This window comes from Leucoraja erinacea, chromosome 2, assembly GCF_028641065.1.
Source record: "Leucoraja erinacea ecotype New England chromosome 2, Leri_hhj_1, whole genome shotgun sequence".
Classification (NCBI taxonomy): Eukaryota; Metazoa; Chordata; class Chondrichthyes; order Rajiformes; family Rajidae; genus Leucoraja; species Leucoraja erinaceus.
In genome coordinates, this window is record NC_073378.1 from 60,171,195 (window position 1) to 60,184,446 (window position 13,252).

The 13,252-nt window shown below is 39.8% G+C and overlaps 1 protein-coding gene across 9 annotated transcripts in view; it reads right to left on the reverse strand.

Annotated features, from left to right (window-relative positions):
• ikzf1 (IKAROS family zinc finger 1 (Ikaros)) overlaps positions 1-13,252 on the reverse strand; it is a 76,138-nt gene that overhangs the window by 52,388 nt on the left and 10,498 nt on the right. For all 9 annotated transcript variants that reach the window (XM_055657434.1, XM_055657430.1, XM_055657442.1 and 6 more), the window contains one exon: positions 5,939-6,058. In XM_055657434.1, the coding sequence (XP_055513409.1) occupies positions 5,939-6,058 (120 nt within the window). The remainder of the gene's footprint in view (positions 1-5,938; positions 6,059-13,252) is intronic.

The window sequence follows — 13,252 nt, forward strand, 5'->3', positions numbered from 1 at the left end:
TTAATGGATAGAAAATAACATAGCTTGTTGACTTCAGTGCTTGATTTCATATGTGCTTGATTTCGAATACCAAAATGTGCATCAGAAGGACTACATGAGTTTCTGTTCAAAATCACTATACAATGCAGTCTGTTGTAGGACAGGTTTAAAAATGTTTGGTGTCTATTGAGGGTAGGGCTCCATTGTGGAACTTGTTCTGCCTGTTTGGCTATTTGCTATTTTTGTACGCTTTACTTATCTGGCACCTGAATTTTTTGTGAGCCACGTTCCTGTCTACTGAAGCTTGCCATGTAAATTACAAGGGTATATTGGGAACAATTTATACATTAAATATCTGGTATCAGCTAACAAAAGCTCAAACCCTAAAAATGTTATGAATTAATAAAAATAATTTAAGAAATGTTGTGAAATTGCATTCCCAGCAGGAAACTTCTGCCTCCAATTCCAAAACAGCAATTTGGTGATATGTCCAGATTTTTCTATGTAGTTATTTCAGATTAAAAAAACCATAGAGAGCATGAGACTTGAATTGACAACATTCAGTAATTATTGGTAAGACAGAATTACAGTTTTGTAATATTATTGTATTATTAATGCAAAATGTTTTTCCTTTACTGATTGGAATGGAAAATAACTCACACAAACACAACTCTCCCACAACCCACTGGTATAGACACTGAATTTTCCAATTTCAAGTTAATCACATCCCTATGGTTCCTTTCCTACTCCCAACATTCCAGCCAGGTTTTCTCCTCCCCTCAATACCAATACTCATTACGCTCCTTACCTGGCATCATCTGCCACATACTTCCTCATCTGGCTGTCTTCTTCCTTGATTCACTTTTCCTATCCACCACCTTGTTTCACTTGCTTATCATCTCTCTCTTATCTGGTTCCACCTATCACCTACCAGCCTCTGTCTCTACCCACCGCTCGCCTTCCCCACCAGGCTACATCTGCCCACCATTTCTACCACATACCTGATTTTTCCTATCAGTGAACAACCTCTTGTCTCATCCATCCCTCTCACTTCCATATATTGCCTGTCTTCACTTTACACTCTTAGACCTGACCCAGAGACTCGATAGTTTGCCTCTACTGTTGCTGCTTAACCCACTGAGTTCTTCCAGCCTTTAGATTTTGCTCCAGATTATTGCATCGGAATTGTCGTATTATGTTTAAATAATTACGTTTATATTAGAAATATGACTGGTCGTTGAGTGTCTGGTCATTGTTAATCCCCTGGACATCGATGATGGGCTGTCAGTGATGATAATATCTGAACAAGAGCAAGTGCTATACATTCTCTCTTGTTGGAAATTGTCCTTGCTGGCACTTTTGTGGCACAAATATTCCTTGCCACGTTTGCTGAAGAGCTGTGAATCGGTTGAATATTGTGTAATTATTAGCAAACCTCGACTTCTGACCCTATTATGGAAGGAAGATCATTGATGAAGCAGAAGAAAATATGACCCCGCCCTGAGGAGCTCTTGTAGTAGGGTCTGGGGCTGCGATAATTGTTACAGGCCTCCAGTTCATAAATAACCTTCTACTATCAACTTCCACTTCCTTCCATGAAGTCAATTCTTTATCCAGTTGGCTAGCTCTCCCGGGATCTCATGCAATTTAAACTTATAGAGCAACCTACTAAGCGGAACATTATCAAAGGCCTTACCGAAGTCCATATAGAGAAGGTCTATGACTTTATCCTCATTAACCTTTTTGGTTACTTCTTCAAAAAATGTAATCAAATTCATAAGACACAATCTCCCACATATGTAACCATGCTGACTATCTCTATTCCGCCTTTATCTATCCAAATGCATCTATCTTTTCCCTCAGTCCAACTCCTGCGGCTCTACACAGAAATGACTGCTTTGGTTTCTGAAGGACCCTTTTCTTTCTCTAGTTACCCTCTTTCTCTTAATGTACATACAATCTCATTTGATTCTCCTTAATATTATGTCACAGAGCTATCTTCTGCCGCCTTTTACCCTCATTTCCTTCTTATGCATGCTCCTAGTCCCCAAATCTGCTCTAGGAATACAATTGATCCCAGCTGCCTATACTTGGTCCATGCCTCTTTATTTTCCCTGATTAGAGCCTTAATTTCTCTCATTATCAAATCTTCATTACTCCACCTGCCTTGTCCTTCACTAATGCCCTGAACTCTCGTCTTTTAAAAGCATCCCATTTTCCAGACGTCCCATTGGTCACAAATAAACTACTCCAATCGACTTTAGTAGGTTCAGGTCTAATACCATCAAAGTTGGCCAATTCAGAACCTTAACTTATGGGCCTACCCTGTCTTTAATCATAAATACTTTGAAGCTAATAGAATTGTGATCCCAAAAGGCTTGCTCACTCACTCTTCAGTTACTTGCCTTTCCCAATTAAGGAAGAAGAGGGAATGACTGAGCTGGAAAAGATCAATTATTATGTCAGCTGCTTCCCTGAGGCAACGTGGTGTAAAGGAGTCGATGGTGGGGAGCTTGGTCTGTGTGATGGTCTGGACTATATTACTGAGAGGTTAATTTCTATATGAAGTTGGGTCTGGGGATGGGTGAAGGTGCAGCGGAGAAATAATGGTTTTTCAAAACATTTTGCAGAAGGTCACTGAGGGGATTCCTTTTAAAACATAAATAACTGAGAAGGTAGAAATCTGAAATATGCATCTTATTGGGATGCATCACAGCTTGGTTTGGCAAAAGCTCTGCCCGAGACAACAATTTGCAGAGAGTTGTGAAGCCCAGTTCATCACACAAACCACCACAAACTAACCCCCATCAACTCCATCTATACTTCATGTTTCCTTCAGAAAATAATTAAAATAATCAAGCACCATTTCACCTTGGTTGTTCCGTATTCTCCCCTTTACTGTCGCGTAGAAAATAATGAAACACAACATTCTCAAGAAGGGTCTCGACCTGAAACATTGCCTATTCCTTCGATCCATAAGATGCTGCCTCACCCGCTGAGTTTCTCCAGCTTTTTTGTCTACCTACAACATTATTAAAGATGTTATAGGACAACTGAATAGTCCTCGTAATCTAGGGTGAAGTCCCGATCTCAAAGATATCTCATTGTTGACCTGACATCTTTTTTATATCCAATTTCTCTGTACCAAGGGTAACCACCAAGGGTGGTGAATCTGTGGAATTCTTTGCCACAGAAGGCTGTGGAGGCCAAGTCAGTGGATATATTTAAGGCAGAGACAGATAGATTCTTGATTACTATGGGTGTCAGAGGTTATGGGGAGAAGGCAGGAGAATAGGGTTAGGAGGGAGAGATAGATCAGCCATGATTGAATAGCGGGGTAGACTTGATGGGCTGAATAGCCTAATTCCCCTCCTATCATACGTTCTTATGAACTGTAATTCTATAATGTTGTAACTCTATTTTCTATACTCTGGTATTTTTCTATTTGTACTACCGGTTGTACCTATGTACTCATGTATAGTATGTTTTACTGGATAGCATGCAAACACAGTTTTCTACTGTATTTGGTACACATGACAATAAAAAATCAATAGTAATACCAATGTATATATCCCATAAACAAATGTAAATAAAATAAGGTGATATTTAGCAAATTAATAACTTTGTTTCTCTGAGTATTTGAAAGCATACTCATTTTTGGGTTGTAGTGTTAAAGAGTAATAGAAACAACAGATGCTTGCACTTTTTTGGTACTGCTTCATAAATATATGTCTTTTAATTTGTTTTGAATAGTTAGCCTCTCACAGTCCAATCCTTTCTAAGGTAAAGCACAGTATTGGACGACAATGTTTTGGCGATAGGTAATTGCAATTTGCTACTGAACAGGGACACATTACATATCTACAAATAATAATTGCGGGAAATTGAATGGCAGAATGTAATAAATGGCATTCCCTAAGAAATGTAATTACAATTTAAACTCTTATTTAATTACAACTTAGATGCTGGGTTGTAAACTGTAAATAAAAAATTTACAGATGACATCAAAATAGATCGGGGTAAGAAGTTCCAAAGCAGAATGGACATATTTACTTAGCCAGCAGTTTCTTTCCCAGAGAAAAATATATTTTTGCGAACTAAATAAAAACAACTATGAAAAGCGGAGAAGAAAAGAAACAAAGTTTAAGTTAGGATGGCACATATGTATATGTCAGAATTTAATAATATTGTGGGAGGTTATTTGTACATAGGAGTGTCCACATGTTAGGCGTTCATACCCCTGGGCCTTTTTAGAAAAAATACGGAGAACATTGACAATGTGCCGAGGTTTATCAGAGAATGAAATAGTATGAAGGCCATTTGGCCTTTCATACTTCATTTCCACCATTATAAGAATTATCCAACAAAAGCGACTCTCCTGCTCTTTTCTCCCAGTACTTCAAAATATTTCCAAACGTTAAAGCATTTGCACTGACTTGACCTGTGTTCTCTTTCATTTTCCAGTATGATCAGATTGAGGTGCTCAAAATAATAGATACTTGATAGGATAGTTATGAAGAAGCAAGAAGATAAAGGACCAATTTTGTAGGGCTACATATTCTGATGGCAGGATCATATGGTTTTCCAGTCATCCATGATGGAGACCTGAAATAGAAGTTCAGCCGATGTTACCTGTTTGGGTTTGGGTGGGTTGCCATTTATCATCTTTAGAGCCCATTGGAGCAATGGGTTCTAAAGAAGCAAAATGAACAAGCGCAAGCAGGCTTTTCAACTTAACAAATCGCAAGCCTATTCATACTTACTCACATTCTCAGAAGGAGGAATTACCACTTCTCAGAAAACCTGCTTGACCTTCCCTTTCTGGCCCAAACACAACCTAAGTTTAAATTAATAGGCTCACCACAAACCAAATTCAAAACTATCTTGTCACACTTGGTCTCTACGTATGAGATCTGCTTATTCCAAGACAGGCCAAGGATTAGACATGAGAAAACCTGTTGCTCATGTTCTTCAGCTTTTATTTCATTCTTTAAAATCAACTTGTCTTATGATGGTAGGTTATTATGGGTACATTGTTGGATCATAAATAATTCATCAGGCTAGTCAGGATTCTTTCTAAATTATTTCCTCATGAGGTCATGGAAATATTCCTGGCCCAATCTATCATGCAAGGACAGACTGGAAATATCTGAAGCATTTTTTAACATTTAAAAAATGATTTTAACTGAATCATCCTACCACAACCAGAGAGCAGTCCTGTACTATGATTTACCTCTTTGGAGACCCTCGGACTATCCTTTATCGGACTTTGCTGACTTTACCTTGCACTAAACGTCATTCCCTTATCATGAATCTATACACTATAAATAGATCGATTGTAATCCTGTATTGTCTTTCTGCCGGCTGGTTAACATGCAACAAAAGCTTTTCACTGTACCTTGGTACACGTGACAATAAACTAAACTGCAACTAATTTGCTATTTTGTATGGCAAATTTTAATATGAATTTATACACAATAAAGCCTGCGTTATTTAGTAGACTTACGGAATCCAAATTTATTTTCTAGTCATAGAGCAAATATATTGGAGATAGTCAAATTGACTTTATGTTATTTTGAAAAGCCACATGCACATTAATTTAGTCCCAGCTGCTAATTCTAAACGCAATGTACAGTAATGATAGTTCAAAGTAATTGGCCTCCAAAATCGATTTTTGCAGAATAACTTATGCCACCACCTCCATATCGGATGTTTAACGATACTGACAAGGGATGAATTCCGAGCAACACATTTTGACAGCACATTATGTATATCTAAATTTAAATGCATTTAAGGGGAAGCTAAATAAATACATGAGAGAGAAAAAATTAGAAGAAGTTGAGGATTACAGAATTAGCTAAGAGGTCCTTGTGGAGCATTAACTCTAGGAGATAAATCGTTTTTTTTCTTTTAATGTGCTTTACAGTCTAAATAAGTATTCCAAACATTTCACACTTACCAATGACCTTGTCACCCTGCAGGTTGATTTTGCCCCCAGCACTGGTTGATAAATCTTCGGGGACGGGCATCTGCTCAAGTTGTTCTGGTTGGTCAATTATGGAAAGAGCTTCTTTACTCCCTTAATAAAAATAAATTGGTTGCAATATATAAATAAAAAAACAATCATCATAAAAAATGCAAATCTGAAACAAAAATACAAAGCAGGTCAGGCAGCATCTATATCAGAATAATGTCAAATATGTGTACTTTTGGAGGGAAATACTTTTGTACCCATGTATTAAGAAGGGTCCTGAGTCTGAAGGAAGGTCTCAACCCAAAATGTCACATATTCCTTCGCTCCATAGATGCTGCCTCACCTCCTGAGTTTCTCCAGCATTTTTATCAGCCCATGTATTAACTGTAACTTTTCTTTAATTATCAATGCATTCTTGGAATATAGCATAAGAAGTACATACAGACAGTAAAGACTGTCCTTCCATTCAAGGGAGCATGACTGATTCTGTGCCTTAAGTCTGTTCCCATCCAACCCTCTTTTATTTTATTCCCAATATAAAAATTATATTCATGTCAATCTTGATAATATGTCAATGACTAAGTATCTGGCACTCTCTGAGAACGAAAATAAACATTTCCTTATCTCACACTGAAATGGCGAACCTCTGCACGTTCTCTGTTGCTATATTCCTTTTATTCTGTTGATATATTGTTATATTCTGCAATTTTTTCATATATATTGTATGATTTGCCTGGATAATACTCACAACAAAATGTTCCATGATATCTTGGTACACGTGACAATAATAAATTAATCAATCTTGAACCTATGCCTTATCCCGTCCACAGATGCTGCTTTATCCACTGAGTTATTCCGGCATATTGGGATTTATTAAATTTATGATAGATAGATAGATAGAATTACTTTATCAATTCCCTTATTCAGGGGAAATTCAGATGTCCATATGGTTATAGGCATCTCGGCCATGAGGAAATATTTTCACTATCTACCTGATCAATTATAGTACCTTAATCAAGTTTTCCGTCAACCATCACCACTTCGTGGAAAACAAACCCAGCCACTCATGCCTCTCCACATTACTGCAAACTCTCCATCCCAGGCAATACCTTCTATATCCATTCCAGTGGAATCACATCCTTCCTATCCAGTGTCCGGAAGATGTGTAACCAATATACAGTTATCCTATAACCATCCTGCCCTTATATTCTATGCCTTGGTAATAAGCACCCCTGTTCCAGGTAGGTATGTTGTATGCCTTCCTTATGCCTTACCCACCTGAGCTGCCTTCTTCAGAAATCCTGGGCCATATGCACTAAGATCTTTCCGCTCCTACATACTTTACCTTTCATTGTGTATACCCTAGTTTTATTAATCCTCCCAAAATGCATCATCTCATACTTATCTGGATAAATTTCAGCTTCCATTTCTCTTAATTGGAGATCTTAAACCATTGAAATCTTAAACCAGTTTTCATTATAATGGAATGCAATTTCCAGGCAATTTCTATGTTTTTACTAAAGTGGATATCCTCAAGTTTTTCTCACATTATAATCTGCCAATTAATTAACCAGTCCATTCGTGGCTCTTTGCATTCTGTTTCCAAAATATCACCTTTCACTTTATTTAGTTTTATCAGCAAATGTTGATACATTAGTCTATTTTCCTTTGTTATTAAGACACCTTAGGCCAATTGTTGTCCATTGCCAACTATTATCTGTTACTCGCAATTCTTAAGGGGACCACAGGATACGAGTCATCACAACTTCAATCCCAGACTTGAGTACACAGATTTAATTCCAGGACCGAGTGACAGATTTAAGAGTCTGAAAATGTCACACTGCTTTATTTCTGGACACCTCTTAATCCCCATACTAGGGATTTCTCAGTAATGCACAGGAAAATTGCCTCTCCAATCCTGCTCCCATCATGCCTGGCATGGACTCTGACCCTCCCCCCCCTTCCTAATTCTAACCCTGCAGATTGAAAGACAAGTAAGAAGGCACATCTTTTTTTCACAACTTCATTGTTCTAAATGTAAATAGTAATTTAATTGTTAAATTTCTGAATGTTGGGGAGATTAATGAGTGGTTAAAATGACAGCATTAACAGAAAGCAGCGGTCCATCTCCAGCTTCGTGTTCTGTCAGTTTCAGGGGTGCTCCAGAGGAAGGAACCTTGCACCCTCCTGCCTGCAGATGTCTATTGAGCATTCAGATCACAGTATCGAGCTTGAAGATGTACAGAGCAAGTGAGTTAAGTGCAGACGTATGGGGACCTTGAGGCAGGGGGGAAATCCTGGGAGGGCAGGGGTGACACATCTCCCTCCCCCCTATTTTGAGAGGTGCGGGACGATTCCCCCCATTTTTTGTAATCTGGATTTTAAAACTCGGTGAAATCTCCGCTTTCCGTGAGATAGTGGGGGGGTGGGACTGCTGGTCGAGGGCGCTGATTGGACGAGAGAGACGTCAGTCAGCAGGCAATGGGGGCGGGACATGATGATTCAGCGCGATGATTGGAGGAGGGAGGTGTCAGTCAGAGGCAGTAGGGGAAGTGGGACTGAGGATAGAGCGAGGTGATTGGAGGAGGGAGACGTCCTGGTGGAGCAAAGAAGAGCTTGAATTGCATGCCCAGGTCATAGGGTCACAAGAGAAAAACACTCTCGGCAGCCCTGGACACAGACCTGTGCCTCATCCACAGCCAGGATCAATCCCAGGTCTCCGGCGCTGCTATCACTGCCGAACCACCACTGGACCATCCCCGATGGTCGGGGATGTACACCTGGGAATGATGGCCCAGGTGTACAGCCAGCGCAGAGAAGCAGTGCTAGCTCCACGGTTCCGGACTGGTGTCCCATCAGTACAGGCAGGGCTGTAGGTTAACCCGGCGAGTCAGGCAGAGTTGAGCTGGATTTAGCGCTGCTTCTCCGCGCTGGCTGTAAACCTGGGCCATTGTTCCCGTAAAGGCCAGGCAGGGCTGGTTGGTTAACAGGCAGAGTTGAGCTGGATTTAACACTGCTTCTCTGTGGGCCTGGGGGCACCGCTCCCATCTGACGTTAGGATTATTTAAAACTCCAAATATTAAGATTGACACAAAGTGCTGCAGTAACTCAGATGGTCAGGCAGCTTCTCTGGAGTTAAAGGATGGGTGACGTTTCAGGTCGGGACCCTTGTTCGAACAGGAGGAAACCTACACGATCAGAGGGAGAATGGGAAAACTCCACACAGATGGCACCCGAAGTCAGGATTGAACCCGGGTCTCTGGCGCTTTGAGGCAGCAGCTCTTGTGGTTGAAGACTGAAGAAGGGTCCCGGAAAGAAACGTCACCCATGATTTTTCTCCATATGATTCCACGACACTGGTGGCAAACTAACTTTGCAGAAACTGAATGGTATGCAGATAATTATGTAGCAATTCATGTTTTATAAAAGCTGTTCTTGATTGTTAGTAATCAAATTCAATTTAACAGGTCATTTCTTTCAAAGATCCACAAGACAACACACCTGTTCACAACTAAACCAGAGGACAAACAGGTTATGAAAATTATACCAACAATGATGGTTCCGTCATTGGTTTGTTAGCTTTCTTTTATATGTGCCATTTATAATACTTGCCATCAATTACGATCAATACAGTTTGTTACATTTCAGAAGGAAATCCACCTTAGGAAAAATCTTCAATGCTTTTATCACAAAGCACCTGCATCTCGACTAGTGGGAGTTGAAAACTCAATGGGAAATTAAAGGGCCTGGCCCACTTACGCGATTTTTTCAGCGACTGCCGGCACCCGTCACTAATTATCCGTCCACAGGGCCCACGGCTGAAGCCTCCGAAGCCTCGTGTGTGTGTGTGTGTGAGTGTGCGCATGCGTGCGCGGCCGCCAAGAAATTGTATCCCCCCCCCCGGTCCTGCCCATGTTTTGATAGCGATAGAGGAGTGGGCTGATTCTGGGAGGCATGCACAGCCCCATGTAAATAGCTGAGGACCTCCTACTGAGCCTTGTGGCCTCTCAGTATGTAGAGGCCGACCAGGTTGCAAACGGCTTATTTATTCCAATACTATTTTCTGTCTTTTTACTAATCCTCTATCATCAACGCTTACAATAGCAATCTGTTTTCCATATATTTTCAGTACATTTATGCATTATTATTTTCAATTAATGCAAACACAATTGGCTGAAGGGACTGTTTCCATGCTGTATGACTTTGAGTCAGTCAGTTTCATTTCCCTTTCTATTCCCTTTTAGCCTATATCAATATAATTGTCCAACTCCTCGAGTTCTAAGTTAAATATTATATACAAAATTATTTTTTTAACTTATTTATATACAAATAATTTCAATAATTTCCCATCTAATCTGTTTAAATGAAAGAAAAACAATGACTTTTTTTACACACATTTCAAGAATTAATTTAAATTATAGCCTATTCATGAGCAAAGTGTTCCAGCCATCAAAATGTTCAAACTGATTAACAGGGTATTTACTTGAGAGGATGCAAAGGTATCGTGCAATCATTCAAATCCAACCTAAAATTTAGTGTTATTCAAATCATACTTGGGTTTTAATTATAGTGTTAAAGGAGATAAGTAAAATTATACAAAAGTATAAAGTATAAAAAGGATGGACTAGAAAGGGATAGAAAAGGAATAAAGGTGACCGAGTCAAATTCATACAGTATGGAAACCGTCCCTTCAGCAAACTGTGTCCACCTTAACATAAAATGATAATGCATTAAGGTAAATATAGAAACATAGAAAATAGGTGCAGGAGTAGGCCATTCGGCCCTTCGAGCCAGCACCGCCATTCAATATAATCATATCTGATCATCCAGAATCAGTACCCCGTTCCTGCTTACTCCGCATATTCCATTAGCCCAAAGCTTTATCTAGCTCTCCCTGGAATACATATATGGAAAACATATTGTTATTGTAGGCATGAACTCCCCTCCCCACCCTACAATTCAGACATTATTCCACCAGCTTCATTAACCTCTCCTGGTCCCACATATCTGATTAAGCGAGTGGTTTAACTTGTGGAGCTCTTCCTTGAAATGAAGCATTCCATGTAGAGCGAGTAGATCTCAAGTGGTGGAACCTCAAAACCCATCCTAACTACACCCATATCAAACATCCATACAACTGTTGAAATAGATTTATAAACATTCAAAAATTACAATGTTTAAAAATAATATTATTAACAATGAATGTATTTAAAACATAGAACATGTGTTTCTATAAAACATAGTTGATTTACAAAAATATATATATATACATTAATATTCATTTAATAAAGAAAAAATGTAGGAACAAGGAATTGTAGATGCTAGTTTACAAAACAAAAACACAAAGTGCTGCAGTAACTCAGCAGGTCAGGCAACATCTTTGGTGAATGCTGCCTGACCTCCTGAGTTACTCCAGCACTTTGCGTCACCTACCTTAATTGTCCTGATTGGTGAACCCTCTTAAATGAGTGGGACTGTATCAGGTAAACCAGCATAACGTTTAGAGGCCAGATACAAAATGTATCTGCTCCTTTAACCTTGTGTGATTGAACACCACTCCTCAAAGACTCAAAGAGCGAGGTTGGATAAATAATATCCAACTTTTAACTTTGACCATGTCCTGTGCTTCTTGTTGCAGTGGGCAGACAGGGAAATCATAGACACACTGAACAAAGGAGGATGGTACAATCTGATGTCAAAATCAGCAGTGGATTGTAAAAAGCTAAAACCATTCTGCATGAAGCAGGACACAAAGTGCTGGAGTATCTCAGAAGGTCAGGCAGTATTTCTGGAGGACATGATAGATTATGTTTCGACTGAAGAAGGTCCCGACCAAAATGTTACCTATCCATGTTCTCCAGAGATGCTGCGTTACTCCAGCACTTTGCGTCCTTTTGTGTAAACCATTACCTGCATTTCCTTGTTTCTGCATGAAGCAGGTTTGATCTTTTGGTCTGAATATAATGATTTCCTAAATCATCCAATCCATCATTTGTTTTTTCCATACTTAAAATTAATGTTATATAAGGAAATACATTTATTTTGTGATTTCTTTGAATCTGATAAAAAGTTTATACCCTCTTTTCTGCCATATAAAACTATGAGTTTGATTTTTTTAATTGTCTCTCAATATATGTTTGACTTGAGCAACTCTAATTTAACGAGTACACGTTACATAGAAACATAGAAAATAGGTGCAGGAGGAGGCCATTCGGCCCTTTGAGCCATCACCGCCATTCATTGCGATCATGGCTGATCGTCCTCAATCAATAACCCATGCCTGCCTTCTCCCCAAATCCCTCGATTCCATTAGCCCCTATAGCTCTATCTAACTCGCTCTTAAATCCATCCAGTGATTTGGCCTCCACTGCTCTCTGTGGCAGGGAATTCCACAAATTCACAACTCTCTGTGTGAAAAAATGTTTTTCTCACCTCAGTCTTAAATGGCCTCCCCTTTATTCTAAGACTGTGGCCCCTGGTTCTGGACTCGCCCAACATTGGGAACATTTTTCCTGCATCTAGCTTGTCCTGTCCTTCTATACGTTTCTATAAGATAACCCCTCATCCTTCTAAACTTCAGTGAATACAAGCCTAGTCTTTTCAATCTTTCCTTATATGACAGTCCCGCCATCCCAGGGATCAATCTCGTGAACATATGCTGCACTGCCTCAATCACAAGGATGCCCTTCCTCAAATTAAGAGACCAAAACTGTACGCAATACTCCAGATGTGGTCTTACCAGAGCCATATACAACTGCAGAAGAACCTCTCTACTCCTGTACTGAAATCCTCTTGTTATGAAGGCCAACATTCCATTAGCTTTCTTCACTGCCTGCTGTACCTGCACGCCAACTTTCAGTGACTGGTGTACAAGGACACCCAGGTCTCGCTGTACCTCCCCTTTACCTAACCTAACCCCATTGAGATAATAATCTGCCGCCTTGTTTTTGCCACCAGTGGATAACCTCACATTTATTTATTTTATACTGCATCTGCCCACTCACTCAACCTGTCCAGGTCACCCTGCAACCTCCTAACATCCTCTTCACAGTTCACACTGCCTCCCAGTTTTGTGTCATCCGCAAACTTGCTAGTGTTGCTCCTAATTCCCTCTTCCAAATCATTAATATATATAGTAAACAGTTGCAGCCCCAACACCGAGCCTTGCGGCACTCCACTTGCCACTGCCTGTCATTCTGAAAAGGACCCGTTCACTCCTACTCTTTGCTTCCTGTCTGCCAACCAATTTTCTATCCACGTCAACACCCTACCCCCAATACCATGCGCTCTAAATTTAGT